This window comes from Eucyclogobius newberryi, unplaced genomic scaffold, assembly GCF_026437365.1.
Source record: "Eucyclogobius newberryi isolate DKJ021-1_F unplaced genomic scaffold, fEucNew1.0.hap1 SCAF_2, whole genome shotgun sequence".
Classification (NCBI taxonomy): domain Eukaryota; kingdom Metazoa; phylum Chordata; class Actinopteri; order Gobiiformes; family Gobiidae; genus Eucyclogobius; species Eucyclogobius newberryi.
In genome coordinates, this window is record NW_027315834.1 from 21239812 (window position 1) to 21259102 (window position 19291).

General features: G+C 40.2%; 1 protein-coding gene across 2 annotated transcripts; it reads left to right on the plus strand.

Moving 5' to 3' along the window:
- Nucleotides 1-381: 381 nt before the first annotated feature.
- On the plus strand, nt 382-18997 carry pde8b (phosphodiesterase 8B). Of its 2 annotated transcripts, none has more exons than XM_072454385.1 (22): nt 382-845; nt 4504-4560; nt 9193-9383; nt 9915-9974; nt 10050-10107; nt 10240-10328; nt 10395-10473; nt 10557-10697; nt 10764-10852; nt 10941-10995; nt 11651-11702; nt 11800-11862; nt 12166-12242; nt 12764-12928; nt 13449-13494; nt 13611-13743; nt 13822-14020; nt 14093-14310; nt 14385-14523; nt 14609-14776; nt 14849-14978; nt 16392-18997. In XM_072454385.1, exons 1-22 carry the CDS (start codon nt 564-566, stop codon nt 16499-16501), a joined length of 2601 nt encoding a protein of 866 aa, XP_072310486.1. In that variant the 5' UTR covers nt 382-563; the 3' UTR covers nt 16502-18997. The 2 variants fall into 2 exon arrangements, with proteins under 2 accessions (XP_072310486.1, XP_072310488.1); XM_072454387.1 differs by lacking the exon at nt 382-845 and adding an exon at nt 4288-4419.
- The last annotated feature ends 294 nt before the right edge of the window (nt 18998-19291 follow it).

Genomic DNA, 19291 nt, shown 5'->3' on the forward strand with positions numbered 1-19291 from the left:
AGACATTAGACAAAGGGGAAAAATGACATTTAGACTTAATTTGGAAATGGACAAATGAGAGAGAGTGAGTGAGTGTGTGTGTGTGTGTGTGTGTGTGTGTGTGTGTGTGTGTGTGAGTGAGAGAGAGAGAGAGAATGAGAGAGTGTGTGTGTGTGTGTGTGTGTGTGTGTGAGAGAGAGGGGGGGGGGGGGGTCGGGGGGCAAGACTCACTTTAGATGATTCTTAGGCAGCTCTCTGAATGAAAAGTGAGCGGAGGCTGCAGGGATCCACCGGATGTGAAGCCAGGGATGAGAGAGCAGCCACACTTCTGTTAGTGCCGTATTGTATTGGTTCGTGCAGATCCATTCAGAGCGAAACATGGACCACAGGCGGCAGTGAGGCACATTTGGTTCATCAGTCATCGCGTCTGAATATGACATCGAGGGCAGTTGACACAGCGGAAGAAACACTGGCGCTAAACATTGAAGCCTTGATGTAGTCTCCGCGGCGCGAGCAGCAGTCAGCAGGACGAGGAGGCTCCGAGGCGTCGCTGCGGGGGACTCTGGCCCACGTTTCAAAAAGGAATGGGCTGCGCTCCCAGTATCCACGTCTCTCAGAGCGGGGTGATCTACTGTCGAGACTCGGATGAATCCAACTCCCCCCACCAGACCACTACCATCTCCCAGGGCACTGCCGCCACGCTGCACGGGCTCTTCATCAAGACGGATGCGGCCGAAACCATCCCGTCCGTCATCACTTACCAGAACCGACACTCGCGCAACTCGTACCGCGGGGAGTGCAAGGACAACAGCGGCGCGCACAACCGCATCGAGGCCGAGACACAGACCAGCCACACCAGCGTCAAGGTAAGATGCGCTCACAAGTAGCAGTGTCAGTGTCAGTGTCCTAGGCCCAGATGTTCATGTCTGTAGTTCATCACCAGCGGAAGCCTTGGACTGAAATGACACATCGACACGTTCCACACAGCTCACATCCAGCCGTCATCAACAGCTGGGATTCGGCCATTCCTCATTTGTGCTTAAAAACCATTAGATCAGGCCAAATGCCAGACTATATATATGTATATAGTAGACAATCCCGGTGGCTGGCATAGTGTACAGAAAAAACTGTGCACCCAGGACAAAGTGAGAAACACCTCCAAAAGGTGGTGGAAAATGACCTCTGGGACTTCCAGAGACAGACAGACCCAACCGGACATAGTGGTGGTCAACAAGGGTCAGAGGAAAGCCGAGGTGGTGAACATTGCAGTGCCATGGGATGGTAATATCCAGAAAAAGAAACACGATAAACTAGAAAAATACCTAAGCCTCAGAGAGGAGCTGGAGAAGGTCTGGAGTGTGAAGGCATCGGTGGTGCCCGTAGTGATCGGAGCACATGGGGCAGTGACCCCCAAACTGGAGGAATGGCTTGAGCAGATCCAGGAAAAACATCAGACATCTCAGTCCAGAAAAGTGCAGTGCTAGAAACAGCAAAGATACTGCACAGAACCCTAAGGCTCCCAGGCCTCTGGTAGAGGACCCGAGCTTGAAGTGGGATAAATAGAGACCACCCGCGGAGGGTGAGGAAGAGTATATATATATATATATATATATATATATATATATATATATATATATATATATATATAATACATAATTATATACACATACATACATACATATTGTCAACTAACAATACACTTCACCCACCTTGCCTTGCCGTGATGGTTAGGGTGAATGAGTGGTTGGTGGTCAGAGGGGTCGATGGCACCCAGGGGCTATTTGAGTGTCTTTTGAGCCACAATATAAATCTTATGAATTCAATTTTATGTGACCGGTATTTCATTATAATTTTAGCACCCTATTTTAAACTTCTGTTTTAAAATCCCTGGCCACCCATGAAAACTTGGTCACATTTTGTGGGGGTCCTGACCAGGTTGAACTCTGTCTGTTCTCTGTTGAGTCTTGTGGTCTTTAGTTCCACTGTGATGTGTTGTAGGTCTGTGCTCTCTTGAGGAACATGTGAACAGATTCTGCTTCTCTTCATGATGGAGCCCTTGAGGATATTGCTATAAGTGGAGTAACAGATGATCTGGTAATCAGAAAGCACATTTCATGCGTCTAAAGACACAGACTACTTTATGGGTCGAGCAGGAGTAGATTTGGGGAAACATACTGATGCTGACTCTTCAGAAATGTCAGAAGTTTCCCCAAACTACTTCAACACAGGCTGAATTTGGATCATCATGACTTTGGCAGCCAAAGGCCTTATGTGATTTGTCATTCATAGTTCAGCATGTTCTTAGGCTACAGTTGATATACAAAGAATAAGGAATATCGAACATGAACGAAGCCTTGTATTCCTTAAAGCAGCTGCTATTCCCTGCAGGACTGTGATAATGCAGCGTGCTCCTGTTCTTGTGTGGGGCGTTTGTTTACCCCTCTGGTCAGTAAGGAACGGTGCAAACAGTCACATGTAGAAGGAGCTGACGAAGGAGTCATGTACAGACAGGGCTGCTGGCAATGGCACACAGATACACTTATAAGAAAGCACTTATTCTCACTTAGCACTATCACATGATCACCACTGAGTGAAACCTTTTTAAATCACAGGAGACAATGACTGAAAATGATACCGCAATTTTTATGCACAATTAATATGTATTTTTGTAGCACTCAAAAATCACAACATTTACATCATTCAATTATACTACAAATGATACAGTTAGCTGGGATGTACAACACACTTCATAAGATGCAGTTTGCTTCCCTTTCATCACCTGCCTTCAAGTAAAGGTTACATTTCAGTATTTGTCCGGAGTATTTAAACCAATACCTGGCTTCCACAAACAATGCTTGAACAACACTCATGTATTAATCATCCTAGAACCACAAAAAGAAGTTGTTTTATGTGTTTGGCTGCAGAAAAATATACATTAACAAGGAATACTGACGATTTCGGGTTTATTAGGATATTTAGTCAATTTTGGCTGTTCATTTTGGCATAAAGTTTGCATTTACCTCTAACTCTGAAATGTGAAAGGTGTGTCATAAATATTGTCAGAGCGTTGGGATTGGGAACGTCTATAGACAGACACTTCTCAGCAGATAACGTACTGTTGATGCTTGGGGGAGGATTGGGATCAAGCTCACCAGTCATTTTGGACCATTCCTCCACTTATTTACCCATAAATGAAAAAGGAGACAAACATACAAAGCAATAGTTTCAATTTCCAGACATTTGCAACACGTTTGGTCCTTAAGCCTGTATGATACAAAAGAATGTTGAATTGCCTTGAACCAAACCAACTGCAGAGCTATTATCTTGTGATATGCACATACTTCAGATAGTGGGAAACAGTTGAGACAGTGAAACACAAGGTCAAGTCCAGATTTGGCCCTAAATTTCTATAATATGTTCTTTAGTTTTCATATTTGTTTTTCCAGTACACCAAAGGGAATGTAATAGATGATTTGGTGAAGTGCATTTACTGTTACCGGTATATGTTCAAATGTTTTTTCCTCTTTGTTCTCTTTTGCTTGATGTTTTATTTGATTTAATTGGTTTCACTATCTGAACAACTGAAATAGACTTGTTGCAATTGCAGCATTGATGCAGGATCTTGAGCCACTGCTGCAAGCTTTATTTTATCCTATTTCCTGAATTTCACTGCTGGTTTTCCTCATGAGACACCTGTTTTTCAGTTCACTTGGGGCTGTACTGTTCATCTTCCCAACAAGGTTACTAATCCATCATGTTTATGGGTCAATATTACTTCCGGAGATTGTAAGCCATTAATAGAACGTAAAAACAGCAAATTGTTTTATTGTTGAAGAGGATAAACCTACAACAGTCCCTTGTATTAGGAACTCTTTTACATGCATTTGTGGTATTTTCAGTGCCCATTAATGACTCAGAGATGACAAATTTGAGCGTGAATCAGAGGCAGCCTATATCATGTTTTTATGCCTTACTTATTCCTAAACACAATAGTACGGTAAATTGGTCTTCTACCACTGTGATGACTAAGGTTCTAAAATATATCACATAAACAACAACAGGCTTTTGTCAATATGACACATGCTGACCACTCCAGTGATAATCCACTGAAGCACACAGCTATTCACACTTGTGGATAAAGGGAGGCGTGTCACAGATACATGGACCAGTGAAGCACGTGGATTACAAATGTGTCGGAATCGCCTTCTTAACAAAAACAAGGATATCTGCAGCGCTGTGTGTGAGGATTATGCAAGTGGACCTGGGAGTTCATGACTGGCTCCTAATCCTTTTAAATAGGTATGCAGCCTCAGCTCTTTCCTGAGTTGCTAATACTCTGCGTGAGCAGCCATATCAACAGTAAGTGTTCTAGCTAAGATTTGTCAAGTCGCGGTGCAAGACAAATATGCCAAAATCCTTCTGGAGATTAATGGTAAAATGGTATGTAGTGTTCAATCTCACCTTTGTCGTGAAGACTTGTTTTAGTGGCTTATTTTGTTTTATCTGTTGGGTTTTATCTGTTAGGTTTCAGCGACAGAAGAATGTGTGGGGCCAATGAGACTGACTCGGGAGCCCATCCAGGTGAGTTCGCCTTTAGAAGCTTTTTCTTCATGCCACAAACCTGCAGAATGTCAAAACCATGTAGATAATTTAAGAAGTGGCGGTTGGCCTTGGTATTGATTTGTGCATGCCAGAATGACAGTACGTCAGGGTTGTCCACTTGAATCGAGTCATTTTTAATTGTCAATTATCAGCTTGGATCTTTGTACTCGAGAGGTCCACAGACAATCCACTGTCAGTAAAAGCATGTGGTTTGGAGTTCTGACTTTGTTTTTACAATGCTTTATTAATAATAATAATAATAACTTTTATTTATATAGCGCTTTTCAGTGACCCAAAGACGCTGAACGCTTTAAGCCTCTTGCTTAAAAGGAATACTGCAATTTATTTTTATATGTTGTTGATAAGGCAAAACTCTGCTCAGCACTTTTTAACATCATATGTACAGGATTAAGGGAGTATTCTTTTCCCTTTAAGTGTCTTAAATATGATGTTAATCTGACTAGTTTGACATCATGAAAATACAGAGTTGAGCTTTGTTTCAATTGTGCATGTTTGAGTTTTCTCTCTTCCACTCGCTGATGTCATGAGGAAGTGCTCACATTTATTCTCCTTCACCAGACTTGCTCAAACTGTGATCATTACAAATAATGTCGTGCAGTGAAACTAATAACATTTTTATCAAATCAAATCATGATCAATGTTTTAATTAACATATGGTCTATCAGCCACTCATGTTGCAGTAAAAGCATGTGGTTCAGATTTTAGTGGAGGGGGTCAAATGGCACTGATTAAAAGCTTTATGTTCATGAACCTTCATATGAAAAGCTATTTATCTGTTTTTAATAAGATAAAATAGATTTGGAAATTGAGATTTTCCTTTATTGCCCATTAGCCAAAGTGGGTTGGTATGTTGCTTTGAGACATACAGTATTTGAACTGTTAGAACACCCTTTGTTAGAGGCCAGCCTTTTTCTATTTTCTGGCCATGTGATACAAATCATTTCTTCTTTATTCATTTCTAATCCAAAACCTCATCAAAGCTCCCCCTGCAATTAATGCAACGTCATAGTTCAGCTGACAACAACTAAAAACTTAAAAACCGTGGCCCTTAGAAAATAAATGCCCCTGAATACTATATACTATTGTTGCTATAGATTATGTTTATTTCATAATTTGGGCCCACTCGAGTAAAACATATATTTCAATTGCCTGTTTTAATTGGTTTGAGAGAAGCATGATTTAAGCCAGTGTCGCAAGTCCTAAATCTAATTAATTGCAGTGACAAATCCTCATATCCAAAGTCATCCATGCTGTGCCGGATGCAACCTGGCAACCCTGATTTGAGCAGACACTGATATGAAGGTCTCCTTGGGTTTAATGCAGATGTTGGGACTGGAGAGGTGGTGGAGGCGGGTGATGTTACTGTGCTCCTGGTGGATTTCAGAGCCTCCTATTTTTAAGTTTTAAAACATGATATATCAACTCCAGCCAACTATAATGTGAGTGATAAAAAAACTTTTGTGGTGGCCAAACTTAAATTTTGCACTCCAATAAGTTTAATTAAATACAATTGTGCGTTTGATACACAGTAGTAGCTATGGACAGTCTGTGCTGGTCTTGCACCTGGCAGAATTTAGCAGAGAGACCAGGGATTGTCTGAGCTCATCCTGGGATTAGGTGATGTACAAGTCAGATTTGCACTTATGTAACAGAGAAAGTCTCTGAAGGAACTTGGAGCTGTGCGTCCAGCAACACACAGCTCAGCATTTAATGCTGTGTTGACTGCTTTGATTTTGGCTTCACTAAAGTGAAGCTTTTACTATTCCTGTTTTGTTTTTGTTTTTTCGTCAAATCTTGAGCTTGTTAGAACTGCTTAGCTGTAAGATTTTGATTATTGTGCATGCTTTAGTTTGCCAAGGAAAACTAGAGGACATTTTGCTGTGAGGCATGCTCAGCCACCATGCTGCCTGCAGAGCAACCTTCCCCATTTTTAACTCCACCCTCGTCATGTCAAAAGAAATCCCACCAGAATTATTGCAACATGCAAACAGGTGTAAAACCTGCTCTTACAGAAGAAGCTCTAAAGCCTTCACTCATACTGTCACAGGTTTGTTTTAGATTCCTTATATATACAGGAGCCAAAAACAAGGTCTCACAGCAGACATGGCATGCTCTTCTTGGCGCTCTCTCCAACAATCAGCAGAGCTCCTTTTTAAACCCCCTTGCCCCTCCCCTGGGCAAACCAATTAACAAATGATAGGGGTGAAACACAAAAATGGCATAAATCAACAAAAACCCACAAAATCATATTGCCCCTTTAAAATTAAATAAATCTTGATAGCCCTCCATTTGACATTGATAACAAAGGAAATTCTCATAAATAACAAAAATACAAGTGCACCAACTTGCTCTTTAAACCTTGACTTGAGAGTGCCTCGGGTCGGCCCACCGGACAGGTAGCAGGTGAGTGTGCTGCGTAGGCGCCGAGTGTGCGCCCTCGAACGCTCTACAGCGGGAAACAGTTTGGGGAAGTGAAGGGCCATGATGCAAGTTAACCGCACGCTCCGATCTATTCCAAAAGACAAAAAGAGAATTTATCTCTGTTTTAGAGGCTTTAAAACTCTGAGCGGAGACTTTGTCTTTTATATCTACAAATAATTCAACATGAAGTATTGTTCTTTTGAGGCAATTCATATTAAGTGAGTGTGTTTTTAAAAATATATATCAATTAACAGTTATTAGGGGTAGAAAATGGCACTAATGGAAGTTTTGTTTGCATCCTAAATTATTTGTAAAATAGGCCTTTTCTTCAGTGATTTGGTTTATAGCAACAATTCTTTTGCTCAGAAAGGAGCGTTTGTTCTACTTCTGAAGAAGGCTACTTAAACAGGTAAACAAACGCTCCTGTCCCTCCATCCATTTTTCTCCACTTATTCAGCGTCGGGGCGCTGGGACAGCAGTCTAAGCAGGGACTCCTCTGAGCTTGGAGGTGCTGATTCTCATTCTAGCTGCTTCACACTCGGCTGAAAACCGTCCCAGTGCACGTTGCAGATCCGGGTTTGATGGAGCCATCAGGACAACATCATCTGCAAACAGCAGAGATGAGATCCTGTGGTTTCAAACCGGACACTCACCGACCCCTGAAATTCTGTCCATAAAAACTATGAACAGAACCGGTGACAAAGGGCAGCCCTGGCGGAGTCCAAGATGCACTGGGAACAGGTCTGACTTACTGACGGCAATGCGAACACAGCTCCTGCTCCGGTCATACAGGGACCGGACAGCCCTGAGCAAAGGGCCCCGGACCCCGTACTCCCGGAGCACCCCCCAAAGGACACCCCGAGTTACACGGTCAAAAGCCTTCTCCAGATCCAGATGCAGGTTGGGCAAACTGAACAACAAAATGAACCCTCGAGCACCCAATGGAGAATACAGAGCTGATCCAGTGTTCCACGACCAGGACGAAAACCACTCTGCTCCTTCTGAATCTGTATATATATATATATATATATATATATATATATATATATATATATATATATATATATAACATTTTACTTGTATTTTTATTTGTATTTTTTCATTTGGTTCCTGCCTGAACTGCTCTGGCCCCATGAAGCCTTACTGTATGCAATGACACAAATTGTATCTTACAAACACACAAGTGAACCCTCCATATATAAGTCAGTTTGGGCCAGAAGTCACACATGAGACTGCAATGATGCTGTGTAATATTTACCTTTCGGGCCATCAAGTTTAGATAGATTCTTTAATTAAAGTGTAGTCTTTCATGGTTCCTACTCGATTAATCCGTTATGTCGTAGAGAGACATGGCCAAAACAGATGTCTTCTTGTTCATGTTTATTACAGGACTGTGTATGCTAATGATTGTATCTTCCAGTTTGGGGACATATTTGGGCAGCAGGTCAAAGATCCATGCGGTTAACATGTCCTGGGGTCGACTGAGTCCTCTGTGTGTGGAATTTCACACGCTGGCACCATGAATATCCAAGGTCCAAGGGATCACAGCGTGTCGGCTGTTCACAGGGACTCACCAATACTATTTCACATTCAAACTCTGCCCTCATCGTGTATCTTTTTGTCAATTTATCTTTCTGTCCCATCAGTGTGTTTACAAGTGTAAGATGTACCCTATATATCCTCTTTTTAGAGTAGATACACTTCTACTCCTCCTTCTTGCTCTGTGTCACAGTTTCCTTTGTAGTGCTTGGAGCAGGTTATGGGTGAGGCTGTGAGCCAAAGTCGAGTGCTGTTGCTTCTGGCTGTGGCCCAACAGCCTGTTGTGTGTTTTGATGTAATGTTCCTCACCATTGTACTAAAGATGCTGGTGTGTTTGTGCTCAAAAAACACGGTGTGAGCAAAATTGGATCTCTAGTGTGTTATCTGTGTGAATCATAATGTTCATATAATTGTGTCATTACTTACTGTTTTGTTTACATAGATTGGCATGCATTGATTTTCATATAGGTTTAAAAACGAATTCGTACTATAGGCTAATAAACTAATCAACATAGTCTGACAAGTGTGCCGAGCCTGAGTGACTTGTTAATTGTTCATGTAACATAAATGTTATCTTATGTCATGTATTTTTTTTTTTTAATAACTTGAACCTGATTCGTGTGCCTTTAGGTGCTTCTGGTGTTTGCCAAAGAGGACAATCAGAGTGATGCGTTCTGGTGGGCCTGTGACCGCGCCGGCTTCCGCTGTAATATTGCTCGGACACCAGAGTCTGCTGTGGAATGTTTTCTCGACAAGCACCACGAGATTATTGTCATCGATGGGCGTCATTCACGCTACTTTGACCCTGAAGCTGTCTGCCGGTGAGATTTTTGGTGCCCCTTTCTTTGGTCATTGTTTTGCTTCGGGATATTGCCAATTGGCTTTAATGCTTCAGTATGAGCCTTTATTTTGTTCGATCTGACTGCTTGACTAAAAGAAATACATGGCACGCAGTTTGAACCCACTACATAGTTTTTTGTTTTCTTGATGGATAGCATAAAACAACAGAAACAGTGACTCTTTAATTTTGTTTGTAACAACTTGATTTTATGGTCTTTTCCTTACAAACACTCTAAAATATGTGAGAAGATTTGACTGAAAACCTGACTGTGACTGTAAATTCACCTTTCACACCAAGGTCTGTAGTGTGTTGTTGAGTGCCATCTGGTGGCCAGTATTAACACTACATCCAACAGAGAAATCCTTCAGTGCTTCAGCACTTTTGGCACTGTAGTGTGTGTGTGTGTGTTCGTCAGCAAAGCCCAAAAAGTTGAAGATTTAACCAGATCAGAGATACACTGCTATACAACCCTGAAACTAATGTAGAATTGTATTTATTTATTTATGCCCAGGTTTATTCGCGCCACAAAAGCTTCAGAAAAAACTGTTATACTGGCTGTTGTGCCACAAATGTAAGTCAGCTGTAACAATAGAAAATATTTATTCAAAATAGACTTTCATGTAAAGATACATTATTTGTTGTACAGGCCTCCTGACCAGGACGAGCCGTCTGTTCTTCCACTCCTCTGCGCTGGATTCAGCAGAGTAGGTTCAAAATGTGGAGACAGAGTTTTTTCCCAATGTTATCTGTGAAAATTCAGGCGATAGTTGAATGGCAACATGTTATTTCTTTCTTCATTTTGGTGCTTTAATGTTTTTGTGAACTGTGATCTGCAGAGGTTTGTGGAGAACAACAGTGTGTCGGCCTGTTATAATGAATTACTCCAGATTGAGCATGGAGAGGTGCGCTGCCAGTTCAAACTCAGGTAATCCCCCACAGCCACACAGACAGTGCTATTAGTAAGCGGTGATTGACACAAACGTCTGTGCAGGGCTTGTAACTCCATCTTCACTGCTTTGGAGCATTGTCAAGAAGCTGTGGAGATCACCAGCGAGGACCACATCATACAGGTACACACACAACCATGTCACCCTTTCAGTTCCCATTTGATTATTTGTATTGAAAAAAATGTCTGCTTTTACTTCTTTACCAGTATGTCAACCCAGCGTTTGAACAAATGATGGGCTATCAAAAAGGAGAACTGATTGGGAAGGAACTGACTGAACTACCAAAGAGCGACAAGAATAGGGCTGACCTCCTGGACACCATCAACACATGTATCAAAAAAGGAAAAGTATGTAAAAATATACATACTGTTTTTACCAATTAAATATAACAATAATTCCTAATTTATTTAAAGGAATGGCAAGGCATTTATCATGCACGGAAGAAATCAGGAGACAGCATACAGCAGCATGTGAAAATCACACCTGTCATTGGCCAAGGAGGGTGAGGCAAAAGGCTGTATTTATAAGCACTTATTATGAAACTAATTTCATATTCATCTAAACATTTAAACTTTTCTTGTCTCCAACAGAAAGATTAGACATTTTGTTGCAATTAAAAGACCTCACAATGAGAACAACAATCAAGTAAGTCAAAAGTCATATGTGGCTTTCTTTGAGCCCCCAGTACTGTGTGAAATACCTAAACCTCAGAATTAAATCAAAAACATTCATTGGAATACTTCAGGAAATGCCTGTTAGCTACATGCTTCACAAGTATTAGCATGTCCAGTTGTCCTGAACCAGGTGTGTTGCTGCTCTCAGCTGAGTTTCAGGCCAATAACGTCATACGTTGCTAAGCTCCTGCTAAGCTGCAGGATCCCCCTCTAAGAACTATGAGGGATAGCAACCAGGCGCCAGGGCTATTTATACTTAGGGCAAAGCTGAACAAAGGCCCGCTCTTCCATAGTGTGTAAACAAGGTGATTCAGCAGCTGGCATCGGCGGGACACTATGGCATTTGGTCTTCTTGTCAGGAATGGGATCCTTCGATTAGTCAGACTGATCCTGAGTCAGCCCTCACATGACCTGATTTCTGAGCCCCTTTTACAGTGCAACCTCGTGCACACATCATTGTTCACTACTCAGTTCATTTGGATAAATGGAGTGTTGCGTTAGAAAGTGCATACAAACAACAACCAAGCTACATAGGCATTCATTCATTCATTCATTTGACATGTATTCAACCCCAAAAATGCTACACTGATGCACAGTTTAAGTGCTGCCTGTGCTGGGATTTTCAGATTCACAAGTTCAACAGGGAGGACAGATGCAGCGGAGAGCTTTCCCAGTCAGGTACTGTAAATCATCCAATGTATCACTTGTTTAGCTGTATTAGTGGTAAAATCCTAAGAAAACATACACAAGAATAAACCAATTATTTCTGCTCCAGATTGCTATTCTTTACGACACAGAGACAGGAGGAAAGACTCCATCAGCTCCCGTGGAAGTGATGGTAAGAATCAATTATGTATATATATATATATATATATATATATATATATATATATATATATATATATATATATATATATATATATATATATATATATATATATATATAGTTATCGTTATAGTTATAGTTATAGTTATATATCAAGTTATGCTGCTTTTGTAATGAAGACACCTGATAATTGGCTCCAGAATCATAAAGTAAAATAGACATTATAAGAAGTAAATCATTGAAATGTAGGTTTATAGATAAAGCAGACTACATGTGATACTTGCCTCAGAATGTATCTCTGTTTTACTTTCTCAGCTCCCAGTTTACAAAACAGAAGATATTCCTCAGTCACCAGGATTCACTCCATGACTATCGAGGCTCCAATAACAAAGGTAAATATCACAGTTCATATTCCCACCCAAAAATTATCTTTATGAAATATTTGTTCAAATCATTTGGTAACGCTTTACAATAAAGTTCTTCAGTAAACTAGCAGCACTATTAATTTGTTTATAAGCATTTACAAGCATTTATTACTTCATCAATAGTACAATAGTTTAGTTGGCATGGTATTAATGCTCTTACAAACATTGTGTACAAGGTTTAACAACACACAGAGTGCATATACAAAGAGCCAGTGCTTATTAGTGCATTTATAAAACCTTATTTTAAAGCATTACCAAAGATTCAAAATGAGTTATATTGAGCTGTGGACAGTCCAATGACTTATTTTGATGCTTAGTGAAGGTACTGTGATGCTTTTGATTATTCAAAAGGCATTTTAGCCTAAGTCAACATCACATGCACATCTCCATAACACTTCCAGAAGAAAAGCCCCTTTTTATGCCATGTTTAGCACAGGACTTTATGTGTTTGCACTGCTGGCAGTGATGAGGGACTTTCCTCTCCTCAGGTGATAAATATCATAAATGCAGCCCAGGAGAGCAGTCCTGTGACAGTGGCTGAGGCTCTTGACCGTGTGCTCGAGATCCTCAGGTCAACAGAGCTCTATTCCCCTCAGCTGGCCTCTAAAGACGACGATCCCCACACCAACGACCTGGTGGGAGGCCTCATGAATGTAAGGCCAAGAAGCACATTTCATATTTATAGTAAAGATACAAGTAAATGAAATGTTTATTATTTCTATGATGATAAGTGGAAGACTCAGTTTGTGTCATACAAATCACCTTAACAGGATATTAAGTCATTGTCTGAAATTGTGTGTAGATATTCATTACTTCACTCGGAACCTGAAAAAGCACATCCTAGATAATCAATCTTTGTATTTTATATGTCTGAACTTATTTTGTAATTTTAGAAATTGAGAAGTAATATAGTATGTTTTAAAGCGGTAATGTTCATAATGAAATGTAACGCGTTGTAATTGTAATAAAATGTGTACTTTTTGTTACTGTTGTCGTGTATTCACCGACAGTAGCTAAATCTTGTGCTGATCATCTTTTCTCTTGAGGATGAATGATTTTGTACAAATAAAGACTAAACTAACCCTAAACTAAGTGAATAGTTACGGCTATGAACAAAAACTACTGATACTGCATAGTTTTTGTTAACTCTTGATTATGTTCTGTCTTATACAGGATGGTCTTAGAAAACTCTCTGGGGAAAAATATATATTTTCCAAAAGTAAGTTTAAAACATGCAACATGTATCCAGAAAGCGCAATCAAACTAAACAGATATGTTTTAATCATGTGACCGACAACAGCATAACCTTGAGTTGATTCATATGTGTCTTTTTAGACATCAGCCAAAGAGACCTGGCCAATATTCCAGTCACTCTGAGTGATATTCCCCCGACTATTGCTGAGATGCTCAGTGATGAAGAATGCTGGGAGTTTAATATTCTAGAGCTGGAAGCTGCCACACATAAGAGGTATAATGATAGACAGTGTGCTACTGCAGAGTGCGTCTGTCATTTGGTGTAATCCTGTTTATTGCATACTTTGTATAGACCGCTCACATACCTCGGCCTGAAGGTCTTCACCAGCTTTGGTGTATGTGATTTCTTAAACTGCTCGGAGGCCACACTGCGCTCGTGGTTACAGCTGATGGAGGCCAGCTATCATTCATCAAATTCTTATCACAACTCCACACACGCAGCAGATGTGCTACATGCCACGGCCTTTTTCCTTCGCACAGACAGAGTCAAGGTTAAGACAAAATGCTTGTTATTGTTTGCGGAACTGTTGGTTTCTAACATTATGTTTTCGATCTGTCTTCAGAGTAGTCTGGACCAGCTGGATGAGGTCGCAGCACTTATAGCAGCCACAGTGCACGACGTGGATCATCCCGGCAGGACCAATTCTTTTCTGTGCAATGCCAGCAGTGAACTGGCCGTTCTTTACAATGATACAGCTGTGTTAGAGAGTCACCATGCAGCACTCGCCTTCCAGCTCACTGTGCGAGATGGCAAGAGCAACATCTTTAAGAACATTGACAGGTAACAAAGACTTTTCTATTTGAAAATAATTAACCAAACATTTCTTTGAAGTTTTACTGCTACCTTTTTCACAGAAATCAGTTCCGTACTCTGAGACAAGCCATCATCGACATGGTGCTGGCCACAGAGATGACCAGACACTTTGAGCATGTCAACAAATTTGTGAATAGCATTAATAAGCCCATGGCTGCTGTAGAGGAAACCAGCACCAGTGTGAGTCTCTGGGAATCATTATGTATTTTTAAACCTGATTATAAGTACCAGTACTGATGAACTTGTATCTATTGTAACTCGCCAGAGCGTGAACAGTGATAGTGAGGGTCAGATGAACTTCAGGAGTTCTCCAGAGAACAGACTGCTGATCAAGCGAATGCTCATCAAGTGTGCAGATGTGGCCAATCCCTGTCGACCACTGGAGCTCTGCATTGAGTGGGCAGGACGAATCTCTGAGGAGTACTTTGCACAGGTCTGTCCACCACTGTTAAACTACTTTTCACAGACTGTTCTGTTGTTTATTATTATTCCCTTGTTTTAATAGACAGATGAAGAGAAGAGACTGGGGCTGCCAGTGGTAATGCCTGTGTTTGACAGAAACACCTGCAGTGTTCCCAAATCTCAGATCTCCTTCATAGACTACTTCATCACAGACATGTTTGATGCTTGGGACGGTATGAGCCACTCACTCACTTCAATGGGACTGTTCAGTGATGATGTCTGGGGCTGCACCATCTGGGAACAATATATTATTACAATTTTGTGGACAGATTGTGATTACAATTAGATTTACAATTTGTCTTAATTGATCACACTCACATATGAAACACATCCAGGATAATGGACAAAAAGACTGAGCCTGTTTGTGGGACGCACTCAAGCTGTGATGATGTCACGCATAACAGTCCCATAAAATGTACAGTATCATGGGATCATTGTATTACTACTGGGGAATGGTACTTATACCTTGTATGTCAAGACACTCAAAGACTTTATAGTTCAAGAAAGACAAAAACAAATGAAACAAGAGGCAGTAGGAAGATACAGTTGTTTGAAGGCAGTTTTGAACAGGTGAGTTTTCAAGGCTATATAGGCGATGAATTGTATATATATAGTATTATACATTGTAGTACAATATGATTTTGTAGTACAATATGATTTTGTAGTACAATATGATTTTGTTATATTCACTTCAATTCTGTTAACCAGGTAGGTGTAGATACAAACTTTCCACAATCGCTTTGACATTCAGCTATCCACTTGATTTGTGTTGATTTGGTCTCACCAAAAGGAAATACAGGAAATGGGGGTTATAAGCTGTGAAAAATAGAATGGAGTTTTGGGCTTTTCTGTTCCCCATTCCCAGTGATTTGCTCTTTGGTTTAGTCTCCCCAGGAGGAAACTTGTTTACTGTCAGCATTGCAATGATGTCACGGAAAGATCCCAAATGCCTGTGGAAAGAACGGAGATGGAGACGGATGAGGGGAAAACAAAATAGTGGTTTAGAAAGACCATCAGCGTTTGCCGAACACTGACGAACTGATATGAGTGTAACCACATGCTGTCCATCTGCTTCAGGACGGTGGTAATCAGGTCATTTACAGAGAGACCTCAGAAGACATTGGGTCAAGCGGAAATGAGCGAATAAACAAAATGTGAGGGAGAAGGGTTGTTTGCACTCAAAATATGTGTCTGTGTAAGTCATTGGGGAGAGCACCGTTTTTCCCATAGACACTTAACGTACTAAAGTATACAATACACCAGTGGTTCCAAAACTGTGGGGCAAGGTTCAGGTCATTGTAATAGGTAATAATTAAAATTAAATTGAATTATTAAAATTAAACAGTAAAAATACCAAAGATATAATTAGAAAATCGGTATTAATATAAGTTGGAGATAAAATAATATTGCAAAATTAGAATATTGAGTATGTATGCGGTCTATTAGAACTTACCCAGAACAATGATCTGCAAGGGGGGCTTCAAGGCAAAAGGTTGAGAACCACTGCACAGTATATCGGGCTGGCAGAAGCATGTTTGGTCCAGCATTTGGTGTCATTGTAATAATAAAAACACCTTCTTTTTTAGCCTTTGCAAGTCTGCCTGATCTCATGGAGCATCTGTCGGCTAACTACAAGTACTGGAAAACTTTGGATGACTTGAAGTGCAAGAGTCTACGCCCTCCTCCTCCTTCATGACCAGACATCTTGATTTGTTGTGGGAAGAACATGCAAAACCTTGACTCTCTTCAGCTGTCATTGGTAAGAGGCTGGTGCCATGGATACATAAGGAGACAGGGGCCTCCGGACTTTATGGACTCGATCTCAAAAATGTGGTTCACCTCTGTGTTGTCAATTGAAGACACCTTTCTTACAGAGCTCAATCTGTGTTGAGTCTCCTTGACTCATTTTGTGTTAAGAATTGAAAAGAACAGGGACTTTGCAGCACACCTGACAATCCATACCAAACACTCCACAATCCTGCACTTTAACCAATCGTGAAGCTTCATCGAGCTTTTTAGTTTAATGTCACCCACTTCTGTACGCTCATTTTTACTTCAAATACTCGCTATGTATACAAGATGGTGACCAAAGCCAGGGACACCTTCAGTTTGCATTTCCAAATCGCCAACTAAAGAAGGTGCGTAACTGCTAATAAGCTGTAGTAGTATGTAGTAAGAGAAACTTGATAATGGTAGGTAGGTAACTCAACTTTATTTTATATGGAGCTTTTCACAAGTGTGAAGTGCATCAAAATGGTAAAAGACACATTGTAATACCAATATACAACATGATGCAGCCCATTTTGGCAGCTCTGAGTGAGTCAATAAGGCTAGAATGTCCTGTAGAACTTTTCAAAGACATCTCTGGAGAGAAAGGAAGCTTTAAAGGACCAGTCTAAAATCAAGATTTGAATGTGGACACAATACAGAACTGGGAATCTTATTTAGAATAGGTGTAATGTGGGCCCTCTTGTTTGTACTGGTCAGGAGCCTTGTGGGATAAGTTTTGGACATACTGCAGACAACTCTCTCTAGCTCAGGCAGGTACAGAGGCTTGCAGTAGTCTAACCAGGAGACAAATGCATGACAGATATGGTTTTGTGAGCTGCTGAAAGAAACAGATTTTACACGTTGTTTAGAATGATGAGGAAAAAGCCTCATCAAAAATCCCTCCAAGTTTTTAAAGTTTAGTTTTTGCAGAAGAGGTCAGGTGGCACATTCTGGGGCAACAATGATTAGCTTGAGGGGGTTGACACTTCACTGCTTTATTTGCAACAGGCAGTTTTGTGGTTCACTCAGCATCTCACGAGAGTAAACAAATTGCCTGATAATTGGGGAGTCTGGTTAGTCATACATCATGTAGCCAACAGGGACACTGCACTGTATCAGCGCTTTTAATGCTACAAGGGTGAGACTTTCACCAAAGACAGAACACCAACTGTAGACCATAAGTATCATGTAGTAGCCTAATAGTCATGTCTATGTTTCCACAGTCACAATTGAGACTGATGGAACTCATTGTCGCATAATAGATGTGTTTAAAAGCAGAACATTTGGGTTTGCCTGCCAAATGTTAATAATTCCACAATATTTGTAATGTCTTACAGTGTTTATATGTTTTATTCATATTATTTTTGTTGTTTTAGCCTTTGTGCGTCTTGCAGTCATAGTCCAGGCTTGCCAAACATTACTGCCCTCCGTTGGTTATTTATGGGATTGCACTGCAATAAGACTTACAGGAAAAAATGACTTGACTGAATAGATACTTAAGGATGGTGCAATGTTAGTTACTATCCTGAATGCATACAGCAAATGTTACACAATATTGAACAAGCACTGTATGAAGTATGAGTGAAGAATGGGATGTTTAACATTTATTAATGGTATGAGACAGCAGCATTAAGGATGAACAATAAGGAGAGATTAGAGATGCTTTATCCTTGGCATCATCGTCTACAATAACAGTTTGTGTCATATTTCTGTATCAAAGAAAAGCCATATACAATTAACAAAAAAACAGGAGCAGTTTGGTAAAAGTAAATGTTCTTATTTGTAACAGTTGATTGCCACACTGCATCTAAAGAAGAATCAGGTATGGCTGGGTCATGTGTGTTCTGTATTTTTAGTCATAAGTTTCATGAGACTTGACTATCTTCAGCGTTTTTATGAAGTTGCAGTTTTTGATGGTCCAGACATTAATCAACGCCTTAATCCTGCCATGTCTCATTTTAGGCCTGCTATTGATGCAACACACTGTAAACTACCTAATGTCCCTGCTGATTGTGTACATTATCTGCTCATTTATCATTTTGCTTTGTACGACATTAACTACTGTTTTGTGTTACTATATGAAGAGGAAGGAAGGCTTTCTGAAAAACTAGATGGATTTTTTTATATATATATACAGTGACATGAAACACTGCTACAACTGACTGTTTCCCGTCTGGTATTACTGATGATGATCAAATATTTTTGCTAGTTTATAATAGAGATTTCTATTCAAAAAGAACTTTTACATGTTTCTGATTGATATGCCTTTTTGAGAGCTGTATGACTGGAATGTGATGATCCTGATTAGGACATGCGAGTGGAGCCTGTGTAAGGAGATGCCTTCAACATGTAGCAGCAGAAATGTGCCAATTATGTGATTCTGTTTAGAAAGCTATAAATAAATACATCTAGATAAAATAAACAGTATTCAAATGTTTCATTGTCTGAAATATGTTTATTTATTGTGAACTAATGAGATCATTCTAATTTGATGCATTGGATTTATGTTGCGGCTTTTATTGCATTAATCATACGGTCTTCACTTGGAGGTGGTAAGCTATTACTGCAGCCACAGCTGCCATGGGGCAGGCTGCTATTTATATACTTGTGTGTGAGGGAGTTGTCGTGTATGTGTATATATATATATATATGTGTGTATGTATGTATGTATGTATATGTATATAATTATAGATAATTAAATTATAGATAATTAAAC

Excerpts from the sequence above, each read along its gene's own strand:
- pde8b (XM_072454385.1), top strand. The coding sequence starts at position 564 with ATGGGCTGCGCTCCCAGTATCCACGTCTCTCAGAGCGGGGTGATCTAC. Across the intron at positions 846-4,503 it reads CCAGCCACACCAGCGTCAAG|GTTTCAGCGACAGAAGAATG; the intron begins GTAAGATGCGCT and ends TTTATCTGTTAG. Across the intron at positions 10,698-10,763 it reads CATGTATCAAAAAAGGAAAA|GAATGGCAAGGCATTTATCA; the intron begins GTATGTAAAAAT and ends ATTTATTTAAAG.